The 23,059-nt window shown below is 31.2% G+C and overlaps 3 protein-coding genes across 5 annotated transcripts; all 3 read left to right on the top strand.

Moving 5' to 3' along the window:
* The first annotated feature begins 4,267 nt into the window (after positions 1–4,267).
* On the top strand, positions 4,268–7,966 carry LOC114166130 (beta-fructofuranosidase, cell wall isozyme-like). 2 transcript variants are annotated; one of them, XR_014985150.1, is made up of 7 exons: positions 4,268–4,448; positions 4,642–4,650; positions 5,267–6,123; positions 6,359–6,517; positions 6,678–6,924; positions 7,004–7,094; positions 7,637–7,966. XR_014985150.1 is itself a non-coding variant. In XM_028050800.2 (7 exons), the coding sequence occupies exons 1-7, from the start codon at positions 4,295–4,297 to the stop codon at positions 7,814–7,816; spliced, it is 1,689 nt and encodes a 562-aa protein (XP_027906601.1). In that variant the 5' UTR covers positions 4,268–4,294; the 3' UTR covers positions 7,817–7,966. The 2 variants fall into 2 exon arrangements, 1 of the variants encoding a protein (XP_027906601.1); XM_028050800.2 differs by having other exon boundaries at positions 6,678–6,916.
* Positions 7,967–11,341: 3,375 nt separating this feature from the next.
* LOC114167661 (beta-fructofuranosidase, cell wall isozyme-like) lies at positions 11,342–15,303 on the top strand. Its single transcript, XM_028052778.2, has 7 exons — positions 11,342–11,530; positions 11,710–11,718; positions 11,933–12,783; positions 12,969–13,127; positions 13,985–14,220; positions 14,301–14,391; positions 14,832–15,303. The coding sequence occupies exons 1-7, from the start codon at positions 11,368–11,370 to the stop codon at positions 15,009–15,011; spliced, it is 1,689 nt and encodes a 562-aa protein (XP_027908579.1). The 5' UTR covers positions 11,342–11,367; the 3' UTR covers positions 15,012–15,303.
* A 2,992-nt stretch (positions 15,304–18,295) lies between these two features.
* LOC114166116 (uncharacterized) lies at positions 18,296–22,806 on the top strand. Of its 2 annotated transcripts, XM_028050781.2 has the most exons (10): positions 18,297–18,674; positions 18,796–18,890; positions 19,456–19,523; positions 19,610–19,653; positions 19,815–19,892; positions 19,984–20,137; positions 20,894–21,043; positions 21,158–21,268; positions 22,075–22,140; positions 22,344–22,806. In XM_028050781.2, exons 1-10 carry the CDS (start codon positions 18,367–18,369, stop codon positions 22,440–22,442), a joined length of 1,173 nt encoding a protein of 390 aa, XP_027906582.1. In that variant the 5' UTR covers positions 18,297–18,366; the 3' UTR covers positions 22,443–22,806. The 2 variants fall into 2 exon arrangements, with proteins under 2 accessions (XP_085523818.1, XP_027906582.1); XM_085667692.1 differs by lacking the exon at positions 19,815–19,892 and having other exon boundaries at positions 18,296–18,674.
* The last annotated feature ends 253 nt before the right edge of the window (positions 22,807–23,059 follow it).

Below are 23,059 nucleotides of genomic sequence, written 5' to 3'. Positions count from 1 at the left end.
CAAAAATTGTATTAAAAAATTAATGAATTTTATAATATTTAAATTAAACTAAATATGAGATGATTGAGAAAAAAAAGTAAAAAAGTCACAACAAAAAACAATGAAAAAAACTGGAATGAAGCGACGCGAGATACGAAGTGAGATGCTATCATTGCAGAAAAAAAAAATAATAATAGGAGAGGTTTAGCAACATAATAATGAAAGAAATAATTATGTAAATTTTACCAAAACTTAAATAAATGTGATTAGTTATTTATTTATATATTATAAGTTTCTGTTACTTGTATCTGTTTGAAATATAATCTTAATATTTTGTCTGTTTAAAATATAATTTCTAACTAATTTCATGATCAATAATACAAAAGAGGCAAACATCAGGAAGACCTAACAACGGTGTAAAGAAACACATTAGGACAAGAAACAGCTCCTAGGAATTGCTCTGCAACCCAGCCATTTAAGTATCACTATTTTTTCTATTTTTTCATTCAACTTTTAAGTAATATTTCTCTCTCTGTCTATATATATATATATATATATATATATATATAATTTTTAAGAATAAAAATATAGATAAATTTAAATTTTAAATCATTCAACAATAAAAAATAGTAAGAATATATATTTATAAATTTATTTGTACACTATAATATATATAATTACTAATTTGATATAATTTATTGTTCGTAAATATTTAAAAAATTACTTGAGAGATAATCAGAATTTTAAGACTAATTTAAGTTCATAAATGATATGTATCTTGAGATTATTTATATAATATTATTTGATTTTTTTTAGATGATCTCGAGGAGAAGCAAATCTAGTTGAATATTATATTATGGCCTCATTGAATGTATTATTTTATGACCTCATTGGACCACTTGTGTAAATATATAGAAAATAATGAATTTGAAGATTGAAGAAGCAAATTTGAAGATAATACTACAAAAGAAGGGACTGCTCCTCCATTTGCGATGAAGTAACATGCAATGTTATAATGCACAAATCACTTTGTACTATACACAATTACTATTATCAGTAGAGATTAAAATAAGTTAAATTATTTATGAGGGGCTTATGAACCCAATCTACATCATAATTATTTTTAGGAAGTAATCCAATTTATATATATATATATATATATATATATATATATATATATATATATATATATATAATATGTTAACTTTAAAAGCTATAAGTTTCACTTACGATTGGGAATACATTTTTTTTAATTAGATTCATATTTAATAGAAAATAATTAAAAATAAACATGTTTAAGGATATTTTCCATATTTTTTGTTACAATATTTGGATTTGTTTCTAATGATTTCTTTTAATTTTTGTTTTCAATTAAACTATATCGCAAAATTTTCATTATTTTAAAAATTAAAAAGAAAATTCTTCACTATTTTACAAATTAGAAAAAAAAATCTTCATTATTTTAAAAAATAGAAGGGAACTTTTTTATTATTTTTAAAATTATAATGAAAAATTTTCATTATTTTTAAAAGTATAAGGAAAATTCTTTCCTATTTTTAAAATTAAAAATAAAATTCTTCTTTGTTTTTAAAATTAGAAGGAAAATTTAATTATTTTTAAAATTAAAAAGAAAAGTCTTCATTTTTTTTAACAATTTGTAGGAAAACTATTCATTATTTTTAAAAGTTGAAGGAAAATTATTTACTATTTTTGAAACTAGAAGAAAATATTATAATTTATTTTTAAAATTAGAAATAAAATTCTTGATTAATTTTAAATCAGAAGGAAAATTGTAATTTATTTTTAAAATTAGAAGGAAAATTCTTCATAATTAATAAAATTAGAAGAAAATTCTAATTTATTTTAAAGATTAGAAGGAAAACTCTTTATTAATTTTTTAAATCATAAAGAAAATTCTTCATTATTTTTAAAATTAGAAGGAAATTATTTTACTATTTTTTAAATTAGAAGAAAAATTCTTCTTTATTTTTAGAATTAGAAGAAAAATTCTTCATTATTTTTAACTTTAGAAAGAAAATTTTAATCTATTTTTAAAATAGAAGAAAAATTCTTCATTATTTTTAAAATTAGAAAGAAAATTCTTCATTATTTTTAAAATTAGAAGGAAATTTCTTTATTATTTTTAAAATTAGAAGAATAATTATTTACTATTTTTAAAATTAAATGGAAAAATCTAAATTATTTTTAATAAAAGTGTGAATTTTAATAAAAATTTAAGTAACATTTGTATAAAAATTAAATTTGGTTTTAATTTGTAGATGGACAAATCTGGAACTACATTGAACAAAAGTAATAAAAACTGAGACTAAAATGAACAAGATGAACAAACATTTAAATTAAATTGAATATAAAACACGAGTCAATAATACTGACTGATACAATGACACTGATAATGACTTGACAAGTAACACTGAGACTAACTTGATTTGTGACACTGATATCGCCACATAATACAATGTTGACTTGATACATGATTTTTTTTTTTTAAATTAAAAAAAGTTAAAAACAGATAAAAATCTTTCTCTCCCTTTTTCAAGTTTCACCAAACCTTTCTTTTATCGAATGTCTTATTGTCACGTTGACATTGTTAAAAGATATTTTTTCATAAAACAAACAAAAATAGATATCAAAACTGTATTTAAGTCTTAAAATTATCTTTAAAAGCTATAAATTTCACTGACGAACGAGAATAAAAAAATAGATTTAATTAGATTTATATTTAACAGAAAATAATTAAAAATAAACATGTTCAATGACATTTTCCATATTTTTTTATTACAATCTTCTTATTTGTTTCTATTGATTTCTTTAAACTTTTGTTTTCAATTAAACTACATGACAAATTGCGGATAAGCTGGAAAACAGTTACTTTTTTAGATAATAATATTTTTTTTCTTAAATTTGAAAAAATATATCATCACCATCACGATTTATTGGAAAAATCAATGGTTTTATTTGATTTATGAAATTAGCAGAAAATAAAATACACATTAAGATCAATCAACATGATCATAAAAACACAATACTAAAGCAACTTGACATTAAGAAAATACAATTAAATCACGACACACACAAAATTTACTTTACTCTTTGTGTATTTACTTATTAATTAATACAATTATTTAAAGATTATTTATTATATTATTTTATTGAAAAAATATTGTGACACTACATTGTAACTTTTCCTTCTATTCTGATTCACTCTAATTTCTTTTTGTCTGTACCAAACATACATGCTTAAAGAAATGACGCTGCTGCTCTTCAATAGTTTCGTTGACTTCAATATTCTGACACTAAATTTGTTTACTTCCTTTGCTGATTGCTTCTCTGTCATGTTTCAATTTCACTCCACCCTGTTAAACGAATCTATCGTTACAAAATTGTCACTGTTATATTTTTTATGTAGATTCTGACATATATAAGTGATAAACAATTCAAAGATTTTTTCATATTTACAATTCTGATATAATTAGACACGGAAAACTATTTTTCTTAAAAATATTATATATAATTTTGATTCTCATTTTTTACATAATTTAATGTAAATTATTGATTCTTTCAAATAAAATATAATAATACATTAATTAATAATTTATACTAATTAAGTTATGTGAGAGAATAAAAAATAAAAATTATATATTGATTCTCATTTTTGACATAATTTAGTATGAGTTATTGATGTTATCCGGGAAATAAACATTGGCTAATTCTGTGCCAGCAGTCGCGGTAAGACAGAGGATGCAAGCGTTATCTAGAATTATTGGGCGTAAAGCGTCTGTAGGTGGCTTTTTAAGTTCGTCGTCAAATACTAGGACTCAACCCTGGACAGACGGTGGAAACTACCAAGCTGGAGTACGGTAGGGGCAGAGAGAATTTCCGGTGGAGCGGTGAAATGCGTAAAGATCGAAAAGAATACCAACGGCAAAAACACTCTGTTAGGCCGACACTGACACTGAGAGACGAAATCTAGGGAAACGAATGAGATTAGATATCCTAGTAGTCCTAGCCATAAACGATGGATACTAGACGTTGTGCATATCGATTCTGTGTTGTTTATTTTTCTCCCCTTATTCTTTTTTATTGTCTTGTTCCTACCGATTGATTCTTTCACATAAAAAAGTAATAGTACATCGATTAATAACTCATACTAATTAAGTTATATGTGAGAGAATAAAAGATGAAATAAGAAAAATGATAATTATAGTATTATTCGCATAATAATTACTGTACGTTATGTATATAAATAGATACTTGAGTTCACCTGCTTCCTCCGAGACATTATCACATAACATCCATGACCATGTTCATCTCTACCATTTCTCTGTTCACTCTCTTTTCTGCCATTTATGGCACTGCAGCTACCAATCTTCACACTTTTTCTTCTGATTCTTATAATCAACCTTACAGAACAGCTTATCACTTCCAACCTCCAAAGAATTGGATTAATGGTATATATACAACTTTTTTCCTTCAACTCATCTCAAATTTTCTCTTCTACCCTTTGTTCCTTTCTTTCCATTCTTTTCATTTTCTTTGTTGTTCAAATATTTCATGTCTCTAACACACAGTTTCTTCTTGTTTTTTGTCATTTGATGACATGTTACCCCTGAAATGGATACGCGGCTGTGTTTGGACTTGCAGATCCAAATGGTTAGTTCAGTTTTCAGTTCTCAGTTCTCTTAGTGCTTCTGTTTTTCATATCTTAGTATATATAGTTTCCTTCAATCCATGTTGTAATATATCTCACCATCACCCTATTCTCATATTCATCTAGTTATTTCAGAATTTCTGGAAATTCATGATGGTTGAAACGTTTAATACCAGAAAACTGATGTTTCTCAGAGTGTGTTGAACGGAACTTACAAAGAAGCAGTAGAAGAAATCATTTACTATATAACGTAAATATATTGAGCTAAAATAGAGTAGGGACAGAGAAAAAGAAAAAAAAAACAGCATGTAATCGATGAAGAAGTTTCTTTCATTTGGTCGGCTTTTTTGTATATAATAAACATGTAGATAAAAAGTGAAGTCAAAGGTACTAAGTTTTTTAATGTTTCTGTCTAATTTAAAAATGGACATGTTAACAGAGACTAAGTGTCATGGCGTGATTCTTTTGAATAGAATATAGTAAAGAGAAGACGCGTAAAAGGACTCATTATTTTGAATCTAACAACAATAGTTTAAAGAATTAACAAGTTGATACGTGTTCTTGTTTACTATCTCTTATTATTCTGCAATGAAAAATGAGAAATTGTCTTTACTTTAGGACCATTGAGATATGGAGGACTTTATCATCTGTTCTATCAGTACAATCCTAAAGGTGCAGTTTGGGGAAATATTGTGTGGGCACATTCAGTGTCAAAGGATCTTGTGAACTGGACCCCACTGGATCCTGCAATCTTCCCATCTCAGCCGTCGGATATAAATGGTTGTTGGTCAGGATCAGCCACAGTGTTACCTGGTAATAAACCAGCAATTTTATACACTGGAATCAACCCACTGAATCAGCAGGTTCAAAACATGGCAAAGCCTAAAAATTTGTCTGACCCTTTTCTCAGGGAATGGGTGAAGTCCACAAAAAACCCTCTAATGGCACCAACTAGTGCTAATGAGATCAATTCAAGTTCATTTAGGGATCCCTCCACTGCTTGGCTAGGTCAAGATGGACACTGGAGAGTGCTTGTTGGAAGCAAAAGAAGAAGTAGGGGAATGGCACTTTTGTATAGAAGCAAAGATTTTTCTGATTGGGTTCAAGCCAAACACCCTCTGCATTCAACCCTAGGCAGTGGAATGTGGGAATGTCCAGATTTTTTCCCAGTTTTGAAGAATGGCCAATTGGGTGTTGACACATCAGTGAATGATGATTATGTGAGGCATGTGCTTAAGGTTAGTTTGGATGATAAAAAACATGATTACTACATGATTGGGAGTTACAATGGTGCCAGAGATAGGTTTATCCCTGATAAAGGGTTTGAAGAATTTGTTTTAAGATATGATTATGGAAAATACTATGCCTCAAAAACCTTCTTTGATGATGGAGAGAAGAGAAGGGTTTTGCTTGGGTGGGTGAACGAATCTTCAAGTGTTGCTGATGATATCAAGAAAGGATGGTCTGGAATCCATGTAAGTTCATTGCATTGCAACATTTTGTTAAATTTTTTTTATCATTGGTTTTCTCAATCAAGACAAAACTTGATCAAATCAATGAGTGTTGACTCTAGGCTCAAATAATTAGATGACATGATTTAAAAAATCACGAGCCAACTCATACAATGGCTCCACAGTTTTTTTCTTTTTCCTTTAGAAAATGAATTTGACCTCAAATGATTTGGTGAATGATGCACATGTGTTTTTGCAGACAATTCCAAGGGCTATTTGGCTGCATAAATCTGGTAAACAATTGGTACAGTGGCCAGTGGAGGAAATTAAAAAGCTGCGAGAAAAACCAGTTAACTTGTCACCCCAAACCTTAAAAGGAGGCAAATTTCTTCAAATTAATGGTGTCACAGCAACACAGGTAAGTTTTACTTAAAGGTTTTAAAATATGTATGATCAGGATCATGGTTGCAGAAGTGTTTTTTTATGAAAAACTAAGGTATCGACGAAAACCAGGATCAAATGTCACAGATATTATAATAGTAGTACACACATCAAAGTTAATAACTTTTCCTTTGCAGGCTGATGTTGAAATTTCATTTGAAGTGAGTGAATTGGGAAGGGCTGAAAAATTGAAGTATTGGACTGACCCCCAAATTCTGTGTAGCAGAAAGGGTTCTTCATCCCTCAGAAGTGGATTGGGTCCTTTTGGTTTGCTGGTTTTTGCTTCAGAGGGATTGCAAGAGTTCACATCAGTTTTCTTCACAATATTCAGATACCAACAAAAATATTTGGTACTCTTGTGCAGTGACCAGAGCAGGTTAATTTGTATGTACCCTCTTATTATTTCCATCAACTCAATTTCTCTTCAAACTCTTCTCATATCATGCAAATGCATTCATGGCAGGTCTTCCTTAAATAAGAACAATGATTTGACCACTTATGGAACTTTTGTAGACGTGAATCCTCTTAAGGAGAAGTTATCATTGAGAACCTTGGTAAGTTCCTCTTGAAAGTATTACATAATTAGATATAATACCAAATTTAGACGGTATAAATAAATGTAAAATTTATCTTACCAACTGATTTTTAGGTTAAATTAGATTTAAAGTCTGTTTTTTAATTCAGTAACAGAATCATAAATTAGAATTTATCTTAACAGAATTAATTATTTGTTGAGTCTATTATTTCATTCGCTATCAAATCATACTATCAAAATTATCTATAAGGTCTAATTTCAAGTTTGAGATGTTTATACTCAGAAAAAATATGTTAGAATTCCATATTAATCAAAAATAAAATCAATTTATAATACATAAATAAATAAATATAAATTTCACTTTACGAAGATTTTTATATAAAAATTGATTTAGATTTAAAATTTATTTCTTAACTGTTATCTATTTTTTTTATCACAAATTAGATAGTAATGACAAGATGACTAAAAAAAATGTGTAAGTAGTAAGAGATATTCATCTTTGGCTATTTTTTTGTTAAATAATTTTGATTTTTCTAACGAAGTAGTTTCTCTCTTACACAGGTTGATCATTCAGTAGTAGAGAGTTTTGGAGGAGAAGGAAGAGGGTGCATCACTGCCAGAGTTTATCCAACATTAGCAATAAATGATAAAGCACAAATATATGCTTTCAATAATGGTACTGCAGATGTCAAGATTACAAGATTCAGTGCTTGGAGCATGAAAAAAGCACACATAAAGTGAAATTAGAAAGAGAATTATTATAATTTTTACTTTTATCAAAGCCTCAAAGAATCATTAGGCTAACAATAATATGCATGTGATTATCCAAATTTAATATTTGATAAGCTGACAAACTTAAAAAATTATTTAAGAAAAATGATGTCACCAACATATTTTACTATTTATTCTTCCAGCTTTAACTGCAGTTTGAGAATATCCATGACTGGTACAATGATTATCTTATGTTGATTCAACATTTATGATTATAGTAAGGTTTTCCATGATAAATATTTCTTATTGGTCTATTCTCACTTTATTATATAGTCACATAATTAAGGACATTGTCCTCTAGCTATAATGTGATCACACAATTATCTTGTACACATCAATCATAAAAGAAGAAATAAAATTGAAGTAAAATTTTGGTAGAAAATTTTGATGAAGGTTGAAAATCTCATATTGATAAGATAAGAGATGAGATAATTTCATAATATATAAATAAAGTATATATTTTATTTTATAAACTATTTTTATGGAGTTGAATTAGACTTAAAAATCTACTTCTTAACATAGTACCAGAACCATTTGTTAAAAAAAAAGTCTATCCTTAAAAACCCACTTCTTAATAAGAACTATAATATAGAAAATATTAACTCTAATAAGTATGGTTATAGAAAATATCACTTTGGTAAAAGAATAATAAAATTAAAAAAAATATTTAAATTTTACGAATTATCTTGCTAGATCAAAGTCAACCCACCTTTCAAAAGTAATTTAAATTCAAAATTAAAAGTATCTTCTAGATATATTTTTTCTAAATATAGTTTTATTTAACAAAACTAACTTGTGGATATACCAGATGACCCAAGGTATATTTAGGCACAAATTGAGTTTTTTATATTTTTATTAAAAATGTAAAGTATTTAATAAGAAAAATCCCAAAAGTATTTTAATTTTGTATCCAAAAACATATGTAAAATGGTTTTATCTCCTGTTATTTATTGCATGGAGGAATGCTAATAAGACCTGTTCTTAGCATTTGTTAGGTTTTCAACATTAATGCATTAATTGCTTTGCTCAGTCAAATTTATTTTTCTCAAATCATTTATTTCTGACAAGAATGAGCAACTGTACATCTTTTACCAAGTAATGGGTAGAATTTTTATGTTGCGAAATTAATTTCCATAGGTTACCTCTATTGTCATTAAAGAAAAAAAAATCTTAATAAGATCCATCCTTATTGTTAATCACCAGTGTTAAAGTATTTTAAACAATAGTTTATTAAAATTTGAGAAATTAAAATAAAAAATAATTACAATTAAAAGTGTGTGAGTTGTTTTTTTATTAGCTTTCATTTGTACTTAGGTTTCATTACTCATAAGGTTGTTCACTTGAAAAATTATAACAAAATGGTTCAAAGTGACTTTATATTCATTCTTTTTTTTCTCTTTTTCCTACTCTTTGCATTCTAGACTTTTGGAGCGAAAGATTTCTTTAGTTTAAACCATTCACAAATTTTTACAAAAATAATTGGAATGATTTACTACTAAAAATTTTTATATTACATGAGATTTTTTTTGTAAATTTATTAAAATAATTTATAAAAAATTTTTTTTTTTACTATTTTTTCTAAGAATCTTAATTAGTAGATAATTTCTTTTGTAAATAATTATTTTTTATAAAATTATAAAATTCATAAGTATTTCTTACCAAATTTATTGTAAAAAATGTTTTATAAAAAAATTGGTAGTAATTTAATGTAACTTTTTTTCGTAACAAATTTTATAAATACTTCTTATAAAAAAATTTAAAACAAAATTGGTTGGAAATATGAATTTTTTTAGTTGTGATGATAAAATTGCCAATTATTATTTCAATTTGCATGATAGTTGTTGTTAAAATGCTGGTTTTGAGAATAAAATTTGTGTAAATTGGAACAATAGGTACACGATAATAGGTGGAGTTTCAAAGAATTTTCTTCTAAACTAATTTATGTATATGCAATTCATACGTCTCAACTTCATTGAAGATGATCAAAATATCTTTCAACAACAAAAATTACCAGACCATATTCTTCTAATAATAATTTAAATTTTGTCAATTATAAATAATTAACCAATTTAAATATATAAGACATTAACTCGAATAAGTATTGTAATGGACAATATCACTTTTTGATAAATGAATATTAAAATTGAAAAATGGATTAAATTTTGTGTATCCATTAGTAGATAGGTCAAACCACCTTGTTAAAAGTAATTTAAATTCAAAATTAAAAGTATTTTCTAGATACCAAAAGTAATCGGTAGATACCAAATACCTCAGATTATATTTAGACACAAATTAAGTGTTTTTATATTTTTTTTATTAAAATGTAAAGTCTTTAATAAGAAAATTCTCAAAAATATTTTAATTTTGGATTCAAACATTTAAAGTGGTTTCATCACGTGTTATTTATTGCATGGAGGAATGCTAATAAGACGACCTCTTCATAGCATTGGTTAGGGTTTCAACATCAATGCATTAACTGCTTTGCCCAGTCAAATTTTTTTTCTCAAATCATTTATTTAGGACAAGAACGATTTATTGTACATTTTTTAACAAAGTAAGTAAGGAGTAAAATGACTAAATTCATTATAATATTTTGAATTATTTATACCATTTGATATATTTTTGTTTCAATGTTAATTCAAATATTATTATAAAATGCGTTTAAAAATGTCTACCAAAATTTGATAAGAAGAACTAAATTCATACATTTATAAAGATAAATGACTAAATTGGTATAAAATTTTAAAATGAACTAATTTTAAAATTTACTGAAATTTGAGAAACAAAAAATATATTTAACCCTAAAATTAATTTCCATAATACTAGGTCATCTCTATTGCCGTTAAAGAAGAAAAAATATAAGATCTATCCTTATTATTAATCACCAGTTTTAAACAACAGTTTAATTAAATTTTGAGAAGTTTAAAAATAAAACGAAAACAACGATTAAAAGCGAGTTGTTTTTTATTAGCTTTCATTTATACTTTGGTTTCATTAGTCATATATTCTAGAGTCAAGATTTTATACTTAATTTTTTTTTACTATTTTCTGTTGAACATTAAAAATATACAGTATTAATATTTTAAATATTTTTTTAATATATTTTAAAACTTTCTGTTAAACATTAAAAATATACTGTATTAATATTTTAAATATTTTTTTAATATATTTTAAAACGTTTAAATTAATGATATTCAGTATATTATAAAGTCAGAATGAAAAAATAACACAAACAAAACTTAACAGAGAATCCAATCCAAATTTTATGTTGTACTATGAAGAAATGTGCAACCAAAAGGTTGTTGACTTGAAAATTCTAACAAAATGCACAAAACTTCATATTTTTCTTTCTCACTTTTTCCTATTCTTTGCATCCCAGACTTTTGAGCGAAAGATTAACACTTTCCTTAGTTTGAACCATTCACAAATTTCCACAACACAACATTATTGTCTGTATAAATAGATAGCAGAGCACATTTGTTTTCCTCCACAACACAACATTACAACATCGCATAGCAACCATGACAATGCCTACTATGTGTTTGTTAATTCTCTTTTCTGTCATTTATGGCAGTGTAGCTACTCATCATCTTAGCAGAAATCTTCAGACTCTGTCTTCTGATTCCAATGATCAACCTTACAGAACTGCTTATCACTTCCAACCTCCCAAGAACTGGATAAATGGTATACATAACATTCTTTCCTTCAACTCATCTTAAAATTTTCTTTATTCATTCATTCCTATTCTTTGTTTTCTGCGTAAGTATTTGGTCTCTAATATACAGTTTCTATTTTTGTCTTCTTGCTTTTGCCACTTGACATGTTATCATCAAATGGACACTTCGGTATATTTGGACTTGCAGATCCCAATGGTTAGTTCAGTTCTCTTATTATGAATTTCACTCTTCAGTGCACCTCTTCTGTGATATTGGATTCGTTTGTTTGTGTTTTAAAATAATACTGTGAAAACAAGTCAAAGTAAAAAAGAAAAAAAAAACATTAAACTGTTTTTAGCTGTTTCTGTTTCTCTTTTTAATTCTTACATTAAACTGTTTGGATATAAAATTGTCTTGGGATTTTTGGCAGGACCAATGAGATATGGAGGACTTTATCATCTGTTCTACCAATACAATCCAAAAGGTGCAACTTGGGGAAATATTGTGTGGGGACATTCAGTGTCAAAGGATCTTGTGAACTGGACCACACTAGATCCTGCCATCTTCCCATCTCAGCCGTCTGATATAAATGGTTGTTGGTCAGGATCAACCACACTGCTCCCTGGGAACAAACCAACCATTTTGTACACAGGAATTGACTCCATGAAGCACCAAGTTCAAAACTTGGCCAAGCCCAAAAATTTGTCTGACCCTTTTCTTAGGGAATGGGTTAAGTTTCCCCAAAACCCTGTAATGGCACCAACTAGTGATAACAACATAGAATCAGACTCATTTAGGGACCCCACCACTGCTTGGCTAGGCCAAGATGGACATTGGAGAGTACTTGTTGGAAGCAAAAGAAGAACTAGGGGAATGGCACTGTTGTATAGGAGCAAAGACTTTGTTAACTGGGTTCAAGCCAAACACCCTTTATATTCAACCAAAGACAGTAGAATGTGGGAGTGCCCAGATTTTTTTCCAGTTTTCAAGAATGGCCAATTGGGTGTTGAAACATCTGTGAATGGTGATGATGTTAGGCATGTGCTCAAGGCCAGCTTGAAAGGACATGATTACTATACGATAGGGAGTTACAATACTTCCAAGGATGTGTTTGTCCCTGATAAAGGGTTTGATGAATTTGTTTTAAGATTTGATTATGGAAAATACTATGCCTCAAAATCTTTCTTTGATGATGGAAAGAAGAGGAGGATTTTGCTTGGGTGGGTGGACGAATCATCAATTGAGGCAGATGATATCAAGAAAGGATGGGCTGGAATCATTGTAAGTTCATTTCAATATTGTCAGTGTTTGTTCATTGTATTCTGAACTCAATACAAGACTTTTGACCAAATCAAAACATTTTGAATCTTGGCTCAAATCATTAGATTTGGTTTTTAGCCATGTTTTTGTGATGGATGGAGTGTGGTTACAGAAAACATGACCAAGATGCACATATATCTTTGTAGGCAATTCCAAGGGCCATTTGGCTGCACAGATCTGGTAAACAGTTGGTACAATGGCCTGTGATGGAAATTGAAAAGCTGCATGCAAACCCAGTGAACTTGGCCCCCCAAGTGCTAAAAGGAGGACAATTGCTTCAAATTAATGGTGTTACAGCAGCACAGGTAGATTTCACCTACTACCATATAAACATAATAAGTGTTGCAATGTGGTTTTATAAGAGTATAATTTTATCTACCAGGTTTCCTTTTCTAAGTAGTGGAACTTGCATAAATTTTAGTCATCAAAAAGATGTTTATAATACTCTTTAGAAGTTAAATATAGGAATACTTAATTTTAAATTAAGCTCATCTTACACATTAGAATTCAATCAACCATCTTGATATTAGAAGTGCAGTTTTAGATAAAAGTTAGAGAAATTGTTCACTATGCTAATCTGGTCTTGTTAACATTATTTTAGCAACTAAAACTAAAAAACTGTTAGTTTTACCAACTCTTGGAATGAAAATAAAAACCTATAGGGAACTATAACAGAACATAGTAGTATACTTTATATTTTTAATTTAATAAACATTTCTTTCTAAAAATTGTTTATTTTTAGTTTTTTAAAATCAATCATAATAGACAATGATGGTAAAATGTTTTAAGACTTCATTATATTCTTTGCTTCAAATGGTGTAGTTTTTTCGAGTTTAAACTGTGATGATTAAGTCTCTTAATAATTCTGCGATTCTAATATTTAATTGTCTAATTGTACTAATCAGATTAATTATGTAATTTTATTCTCTCTGACGTAATAAATAAGTGTCACATCCATATATTCTAAATGACAAAGAGACTAAAATCATAGTAAAATCTAATCTAATTGGCGCTATCAGAATGAGAAAAAACATAACTACAAAAATCAATTGTCACAGTTGAAATGAAAAGACTAAAATCCCACCATTAAAATGCTTGGGAACCAAGTTAACAGTTAAGACCTGTTTTAAAAATTTGGAGTGATAATTTGTCCTTTTTGCAGGCTGATGTTGAAATTTCATTTGAAGTGAATAAATTGATAGAGGCTGAAGTATTGGACAATTGGACGGACCCCAAAATTCTGTGTAGTCAAAAGGGTTCATCCATTAAAAGTGAACTGGGTCCGTTTGGTCTGCTAGTTTTTGCTTCTGAGGGATTGCAAGAGTTCACATCAGTTTTCTTCAGAATATTCAAATACCAAAATAAAAATTTGGTGCTCTTATGCAGTGATCAAAGCAGGTTAATTTGTTTGTGTCCTCTATTTATTTCTATCAACTCAATTTGTCTCCAAACTCATACAAATGCATGTATGCAAACAGGTCTTCCTTAAATAAAAACAATGATTTGACCACTTATGGAGCTTTTGTTGACGTGGAACCTCTTCATGAACAGCTTTCGTTGAGAACACTGGTAAGTTTCTGATGAAGCCACTGATACTCACAAAGGTTGCATTCAAATAGAACTCTTTAAGTTATAGAAATTTGAATTTTTTGCTGAGTTGTTAGGAATATCCATCTGATGAGCTTTCAAAATACATTAATAGATACTAATTTTGATGTTTTAAAATATATTAAAAACTATTTTAATATACTAATATTAGTGTATTTTAAAGATTCAACAATCAGATAACACAAAAAACTCATTAGAAAATTTGGATTCAAGTTTTAGCAAGTGCATATACACATAATTTTATACACTTGAGCACAAACATTCGTCTACAAAAAAGATATGATTTGTCAGCAGATACATTTAATAGTATGTTAAAAGTCATTTTTCTTAGTTGGTGTCATCTTTTCTTTTGTTCAAATGATCTATAATTTTTCTAAGGCATGAGTTTCCCAATTCCACAGACTGATCATTCTGTCGTAGAGAGTTTTGGAGGAGAGGGAAGAGCTTGTATCACAGCAAGAGTTTACCCCACATTGGTGATCAATGATAAAGCACAACTATATGCTTTCAATAATGGCACTGCTGATGTCAATATTACAAGACTGAATGCTTGGAGCATGAAGAAAGCACAAATAAATTGACACTAAGAGAATTTCAAAAATACAAATGGAGATTTACAGCATATACTTACAAACTATCTGCATTCAAACGTCTCAATAATTTTTTTAATGTTAATAAATATGTCATGTCATCCTCTTCTGTCGAATACAATCTTGTACTGGTGTTGATCATTTGATTATACACCTTCATCCTTTTTAATAACATGAAGTTATAAATATCAGTAGGCTAAGGTCAGAGTGAGCTTGCACTACTATGAACTGGTGCTATTCATATTCCATACTTAGGTGGTCCTTTTGCCTACGTTTCCGATTACCCTTCTTTTTCACTTTATCATTTGGCATTTCTTCATACTGCTCTGTTAAACATTTGTGTACAATATTTTTCACTTCATCGAGTAACTCTCTATTATAAGAATCCAACCCTTCTGCTGAGACTATATCAGCAATGCTGGCAATTTCCCTCATAGCAGTAACCTGCAAAAGCATGTAGCAGTCAAGTATTCATAAAACATACACTCAAGTTAAAGAAAGTAAAGATAAACAACTAATGAGCAAAACATACTGTTCTTTGATACTCTGACTCCAGGGATGATGTGACTCTCCCAATATATTTCCGAGTAATCTTGTGATACCATTGCATGTACACACCCTCATCTGTAATGTCACCACCATCATCAACAATATGAACCCAACGTTCCGACCACTCTTTGATAGCCAAGTCCATTTTTCCCATCAGATCTACCCCATGATCCACAATACGGCTCTTCCTCTCCCATCGTTCGACGTCTTTTGGGATAGTTTGATGCAAGCCAAATTGCCTTAAGCATCGATCAGGAAGGTGTCTTTCAGCCTTGTCAAAACACAATAGCATAGTCCTAGATGCCCTTAAAATCAGACTAGCTTTTGTATCTTCTGGTATGGCTGTAGAATCCAAATCCTTGTAAGGTAGCCACTGGACCTGTGTGTATATACAACAATTAACACAGATTTACCATTTTCATCTACCAATTTCATCGAATAAACCACCATATTAGCACTTACATCACATGGATTAAGAGAGTCCAAAGCCTTTCTGTAGGACACTACATTACATTTAGTCCTACAACCACTTTTCCCTTTCCATTTAAGCACAAAGGGAAAGCAATTAGTATCAGGTTCTTGATTAAACTTTGGCAGGCCAACATTGAGGCGAGAATAACTCCAGCACTAAAAACAATAACTAATTTATTATTCAGCAAGTGTTCAATCTGGAAGTATCAGCAAAAGAAGAGAGAAAAGGGAAGTGATTATAACCTGTACTAGAGTTAGACAGCCACTAATGGTGCTCTGAGATTTGAGTGAAGCATTGCCAAGTGCTCTATATAAAAATGCCAATGCTCCTGCACCCCAAGCAAATTTCCCAGCCTTATCAAAGTCTTCAAACAAAGAAAGGTACATAACAGGGACTTTGTTCCCTGTTGTAGTAGAGAATATTGTGCTGCCGACGAGATATAGAAGGTAAGCACGTGTACAGCGTTCGGTTTCCTCCGGCGGTGCATCTTCAGCACACTCACTAAAGAACTCCTTCAACCAAGTCAGCTTCACCATTCCACCATTCAGATCCTCCGGCACTCTCCCTAGTAACTTTTCACAAACTGAACTTGGTGCACTTATTGGACCTATCACAGGTTCTCCATCAATAGCCAATCCAAGTAATAGTGACACATCTTCTAGGGTTATTGTCAATTCTCCAACAGTTAAGTGAAATGTATTTGTTTCTCTCCTCCACCGTTCAACCAAAGCTGCTATCAGTGCATTGTCAAGACTCATAGCAGGAAGTAATCGTAGGTAACCGAAACCAGCCTTCTCAACCAACGTAATCTGTTTAGGTGTGAGTTTCCACTGATCAAGCATTGAAGTGTGTTCATGGCACCTAAGTACACCACGTTCCTGTAGATTTGAATAATATGATCATATCCAGTGATATGAATATGATAAATTTTCACATGATTAAACAGAAATTATCAATAAAAGAATGTCCACTTACGTGTCCATCCCAAACTGCTGAAGAAACATGATTATCTTGATCATAAAGTACATAATTATCAATTGGTCCAGGATCTTCTTTGAGCTCCATTTAGGAAGGAAATGAGAACTGCCCAAAATACAAGAATCACAGAAAGAAATGAATAACTACGAATCAGCCCAATTTCAGAAGCAATAGCTACACTAAAATCATTGACATTCTTCATTAAGAAAAGATAAATTTGATATCTGTTTTGCCAATAGGAAATTTTATCTAATTTTGATTCTCTGCTGAGTACCAACAGTAAATGGAGACCACAATTTTTTTCCCAGAGTCTTTTTCATTGAGGACAGTGAGAGAAAGGGTTACACAAAGCAGAATTTTTTAGAATCCTGTTCCTTGGCAAGCCACTGATTCCAGAAAGTGCTCAAGGTTCTCACACAATTAGCCTACCCTCCCCACTCCATACTCTCACAAAAGAATGAAAATTGGTACAAATTCCTCATTATAAAGTGTCAATTGCTCATTAGAGTCTCATCTTTCAAATTCTAAATGACAAACACCCACCAACACAAAAACAGTTTTTTGATGACCCTAAACTGGATTCATAGCAAGCAATAAAAAAATCATAGCAGACTCAAAACCCCACCAGGAAAGAACTTTAATTTGATGAACACATTGCTAATACAGAAAAAAAAAAAAGAATGAGAGAGAACCTGAAGGAAGGTGGAACTCAAGTCCGTGAAATTAGTGGATGAGAGAGAGAAAGAGACTCACCGACTTTCGAAGAAGACGAGGAAACAGAGTGAGACACTGCAACATGTGTAGTATCTAATCTAATCTAGTACGAGAACAAGAAAGATTTGGGTTTGTTTTGGAGATTGACTTTGTTCAGTGTTGCCACCCACAAAACTGAACACCCTATAGACCAATTAAGGATTTTATGGTCTTTCTATTATTCTTGTTTTATTTTTTTTATTGGTTATATGGAAATTTAAAATAAATACAATATAATTATTTTTGTATCAAGAAATTACTCTTAATTAATCGATTACTTGGGTTGAGTTGAGTCATTCCTTTCTAAAACTAAAACTGATGAATTTAAAAAAAAAAAAAAACTAATGGATAAAGTAACGGGTGAGATTTTTCAATAATAAAAAATTAACATCAGCAACAAAAATTAAAATGTAAAAAATGTAAATTCTAAATACCATTATTAAAATGGTTAATTACTATGAGAAAAGTAATAACAAAAAGATAATCAAAGGCATTTAATTTAACTAAAACGAGGGAAAAAAACTCACTCCATAAACTTCACAATCCTACCGAAACTAAACACTGTCACTGCTTCCTCTCTCTCTGCGCTCTGCCATGACGACGTCGTCTGGTTCGGTGAACAACGCCATACCCTCAGGCCTCCAAGAAATGCTTCTCAACCGAAAGCGTACCGAACAGCCAGAAGAAGAAGAACTCAATAACAATGCCCAAACTTCAATTTCGTCCCCGCAACCTTCTTCACCCGCCGGTGACGCCGTCGCCGGCGACGGCGACAGCTCAATCTCCAAACCCGTCGTGTTGGTAACCAACAGCGACGGCATCGAGTCCCCGGGTCTAACATTCCTCGTCCAAGCTCTCGTGCGCCTCGGCCTCTACGATGTCCATGTCTGCGTTCCCCAATCGTGGGTCCCACTTTGCGTTCTCTCTAATTGTTTCATCGCATGCTTCCTTCCTTGCTTGCTTTGGCTTCGTTTGATTTCTCGCTCTTTGTAATTTGTTAGTTCGTGAAAATGGTTGCTTCAGGGACAAATCTGTTTCGGGCCACTCTCTCACTATCGGAGAAACCGTGGAAGCCTCTTCTGCTCTGATTGATGGTGCCACCGCCTTTGAAGTTTCAGGTTTGGATTCAACAGTTGAACCTCTTTGCTCCTTTCTACTCATTTGGATGATGAGATTCTTAATTGTTTGGAATCTTTTTTGTGTGGAGTGTAGCTTAGTGGTTTGCTTACTGTTTAGTCTTCGCCAGCCACTGTTTGTTTTTATGTCAGATCCGATGTGTGTGGAGTTCTTGTAGGCGTGGTTTGGTTCTAGTTGTGTATATGAATAATGGTGTTCTTCAGTGAGTTCATGTTAACTTCGTTCATAGTTGATGTGGGTTTGCTTGTTATTTTTTAGTCAAAAAAAGTCTCTTCATCACCCTCTTGCCTAGAATCATGGGATAGTAGCTGCTGACGTTTAGGTTGTGATCTTTAACTTAACTGAATGACATTGTGTGATTTATGTTGCAGATCCACTTCTTAGGAGAGAAATTTTTATTTTTATTTTTTGTAATAAAGGAATTCATACTGTCTTGGCTTTGTCATTACTGATATAATGCATCATGAGTTGGGAAATGATTTGTTGTCGTAGTTGTGACAATGATACTTGCATAAATTCCTTACTCTTTCCTAATTTATAATTCAGGAACGCCTGTCGATTGTATTTCACTAGCCTTATCTGGAGCCTTGTTTTCATGGTCAAAGCCAATGCTGGTTAGCATCTGTCATATAATTAATAACTATTTGTGCGCTCTTCTCACTAACTAAGTACTAATGGATGAAAATGATATAAATTTTAGGTTATTAGCGGAATTAACCGGGGATCAAGCTGTGGTCATCTCAAGTAAGTTTTTCCCTTCTCTTATGCATAGATTTAAACTTGTAAACCTATACTAGTACAGAGTCCTCGCTCCCCCCTGAATATAGTCTGTTATGGTTTTGTATTAACACCTCCACGCGCCCTGAGTATGAGCAGAAGTTGATTTCATGCTTTAAAATCGCCAGGTTCTACTCAGGTGTTGTTGCTGGAGCAAGAGAGGCGTTATTATGTGGGGTACCTTCTTTGTCAATATCATTAAATTGGTAGGTTGATTGTTATTTATGATTTCCAGCTTAACTGTATTTTCCTGCTGGAGATAATGAACTAGTACCATATCCTGCTGCCGTGCTGCAGGAAGAAGGATGAAAGTCAAGAGACTGATTTCAAGGATGCAGTAGAACTCTGTTTACCTTTAATAAAGGCAGCTATCAGGGATGTTTTACAGGGAACTTTCCCCAAAAGCTGTTTTCTGGGTATAGAAATTCCTACATCGCCTTTAAGCAGCAAGGTACAAAATTTTTATTAGTTTGGATAATAATATCTAGTCCTCCACTGAAATGTGATAATGTTCTATATTTGGGTTATATACGGTGGAAAATCTAGTATGGATGATATTCTTGGCTTATAATCAATTTTTTTTTTCTTCGAAGTTATAATGTTGCATTCAGGTCTTTATGTATAAGTGCTTTGTAGGTTCTGCTTTTAAAGATTTACTTCTAGTTGCCCTTTTTATTGGGATATGTCTTTTCTAATAATGAAAGATGACTTACATTTATTGGGAGTTTCATGTACTACTCTCAGAGTAATGAGAAAGTCTCAGAGAGAGGAACCTAACGACTTCTTGATGTCATGTAACGTTTTGGCTTCTCAGCTGGGGCTGAAATGTTTGCAGCTTTCAATTACATGATTATGTGTGATTCTTGTTATATTTTTCTTCACTGGAAATCTTGAGTAGACAAAAAATGGTGTGGGATGGGATGGAAATGTTTATTCTCACATTTTAAAAATTGTATTGCATACAGAGGCGGTAACTGTATGTAGATTGTGAACCCTTTTCCTGGGAAATTTCCTCTTAAAGAGGATTTGAAATGTGACCGTTTAACATTGTGATTAACGTGTATTTCCTTCCCTGTCCCCTTTCTTAATTAGGCAACATGTTTTAATTTCACCATTCTTATTTTTTGTTTCACTGTGTTTACTGTTTAGTGAACTGTTTTTGGTCCGAAGATATCATATGGCTGCTGTGGTATTGTTTTGCCGACAGGGCTTCAAGTTGACCAAGCAAAGTATGTGGAGATCCACTCCAAACTGGCAGGCAGTTTCAACTAGCCGGTATCCTCCTGGTCATTTCTTGGCCAGTAAACAAGGCTTTGGTCTTCAGTTTGCACAGATTGGCCGTGATGCCTCTGCTGCTGTGAGTGTCCTAAATATTGGCATCTTTTGCACATTCCGTTTCTGTTTAATCTGGTAATTATTTTGCTGTTATTGATGCTGATAGTAGAATCTTTCACATCTTGGTGTACTTCAGGGTGCAGCTCGGAGATTAACTACTCAGAAAAAGAATTTGGAGATTGTTGAATCAATTGGAGCTGCAGGAAAACCTGATTCTAACAGGGTGAAGAAGTACTTCAGACTTGAGGTAAATGAGAGGGAGATGGCAGTATGGGTCAACCGTTCCATACCAAGTTTAGGGAAGGTTGACTGCTTTTAAAAAATAGATTTGGAAATGGGAAGGTCGACAACCACCTCATTTCCAACTTGCCTAAAAATGAAAATAAAAGGGGTGGGTTGGTACAAGGATGGGAATGTAGTGGGAGGGTACCAGATTATTATAAATTATATCCCTCAACTCTAATGTTCATACACATATCCATACCCTATGTGTGACAATATAATACCTAAACCTATTATTGCATTTTAGTTAGGCAAGACTTGTTTTTAAGTAGTGATCAAACTCACTTTCATTATGTCACTGAATCAATGACAAATGAGTCCTCGACATATAAATATTTTCTAAAAAAATTATTCGACCCCTTGTGGTTGAACTTTCCACTTCCCTCATAGTGTTAGCTAGATGATCTTCAAAAGTATGAGTAGTATAATGTCGTGACACTGTTCATTTGAATGGAAGATGGACTTCTGTACTGCTTGAGAAAGATACAACTTTATTTTGTTGTATCTTGATTCTGAATCCACAACAATGGCAATCCTCTCCATGGGTAACCAGTCAATATTTGTCTCAGTTTATGATAATTTTTGAAACCATACTTCTAGTAGCTTAAGTTGATCAATTTGTCTAATGGTTCAAAGATTTTCTTTTTTCAAAAATGACTGAAATTGTTTATTATACATGATTCAGTACTTTCTATGTTACATTCAAATGAAGATTAATTATTTGAATTGTTCCTGGATGTGAACTCAGCTATACTATACTTCTATCTGCAGTTTTTGGATAAACAGCAGGAAGATATAGATGATGATTTGGATTACAGAGCACTTGAAAGTGGATATGTAAGTTGGCTAACTGAATTATCTCTTTGCATGTCTCTAATGTGAAATGTATCATTAACTTTTTCACCTAATAATATTTTATGTTCTTAAGGACTGCACGCAAACAATAAACATCTTCATCGGGCTGTTAATCTGTTACTATATATGCGATCAAGTTCATTTTTCTCCTCTGAATGAACCTTGAATCTGATTTTAATGAACAGGTTGCAGTTACTCCTCTCTTTCTGTCTCCTCATACTGAGACGGATATTCAAATGGCAGCTTCTGATTGGCTTTCATCTGTACTTCCTGGTGAACAATAGCCTCAAACAGAGTTCAAAGTTCAGCTTCAGCGTGATTATGTACATTTGAGATTTATGGTGGTTCTTCCTGTTGTAAAGGTGGAGCAGAAGCGGCAATCATTCTATAATTGATATCATCAATCTGTACGTTTGTGTAAGATATTCTGTATTCCCTCTTCATTGTTTCATTTCTTGTTGTCTCTAGCTATTTCTGATGTGAAGCAAATTCATTATTTGCTTCCTGTAATCCACTAGGCATATTTTGAAAATGCCATCTCCTCTGTTTGTAACTTCAAAAGTATTAGCTAAACGCTGGTGCACTTCTCATTGTAATTTTTCGCTAAGTTGTTGTTTGAAAGATAGTTTTAAGCTTGGTTTGATGGTATTTTAGACTATGGTCGGATATTAAGCATTGGTTATTGCATCACTTGCGCTCAACTCAAAAGTGATTGGATTTTGCATTCTGAATGCATACAATAGAATATTTTGAGGCTATGGGATATAGTTAGATTTTCCTTACAAGTGATAAAATTTTGTTGCTCTATTATATTTTATGATCCGACAGGTTGAATTAGAAATTGAGCAGTTACAAGTTCACACAGCCTTTATAACCAGGTGACTTCACAATACTGGTGAAA

This window comes from Vigna unguiculata, chromosome 10 (genome assembly GCF_037176805.1).
Source record: "Vigna unguiculata cultivar grain cowpea cultivar isolate G323 ecotype 2 chromosome 10, ASM3717680v1, whole genome shotgun sequence".
In the NCBI taxonomy this organism is placed as follows: Eukaryota; Viridiplantae; Streptophyta; class Magnoliopsida; order Fabales; family Fabaceae; genus Vigna; species Vigna unguiculata.
Note: the sequence above shows the minus strand (reverse complement) of the source record. Positions and strands in the feature narration are given on the sequence as shown.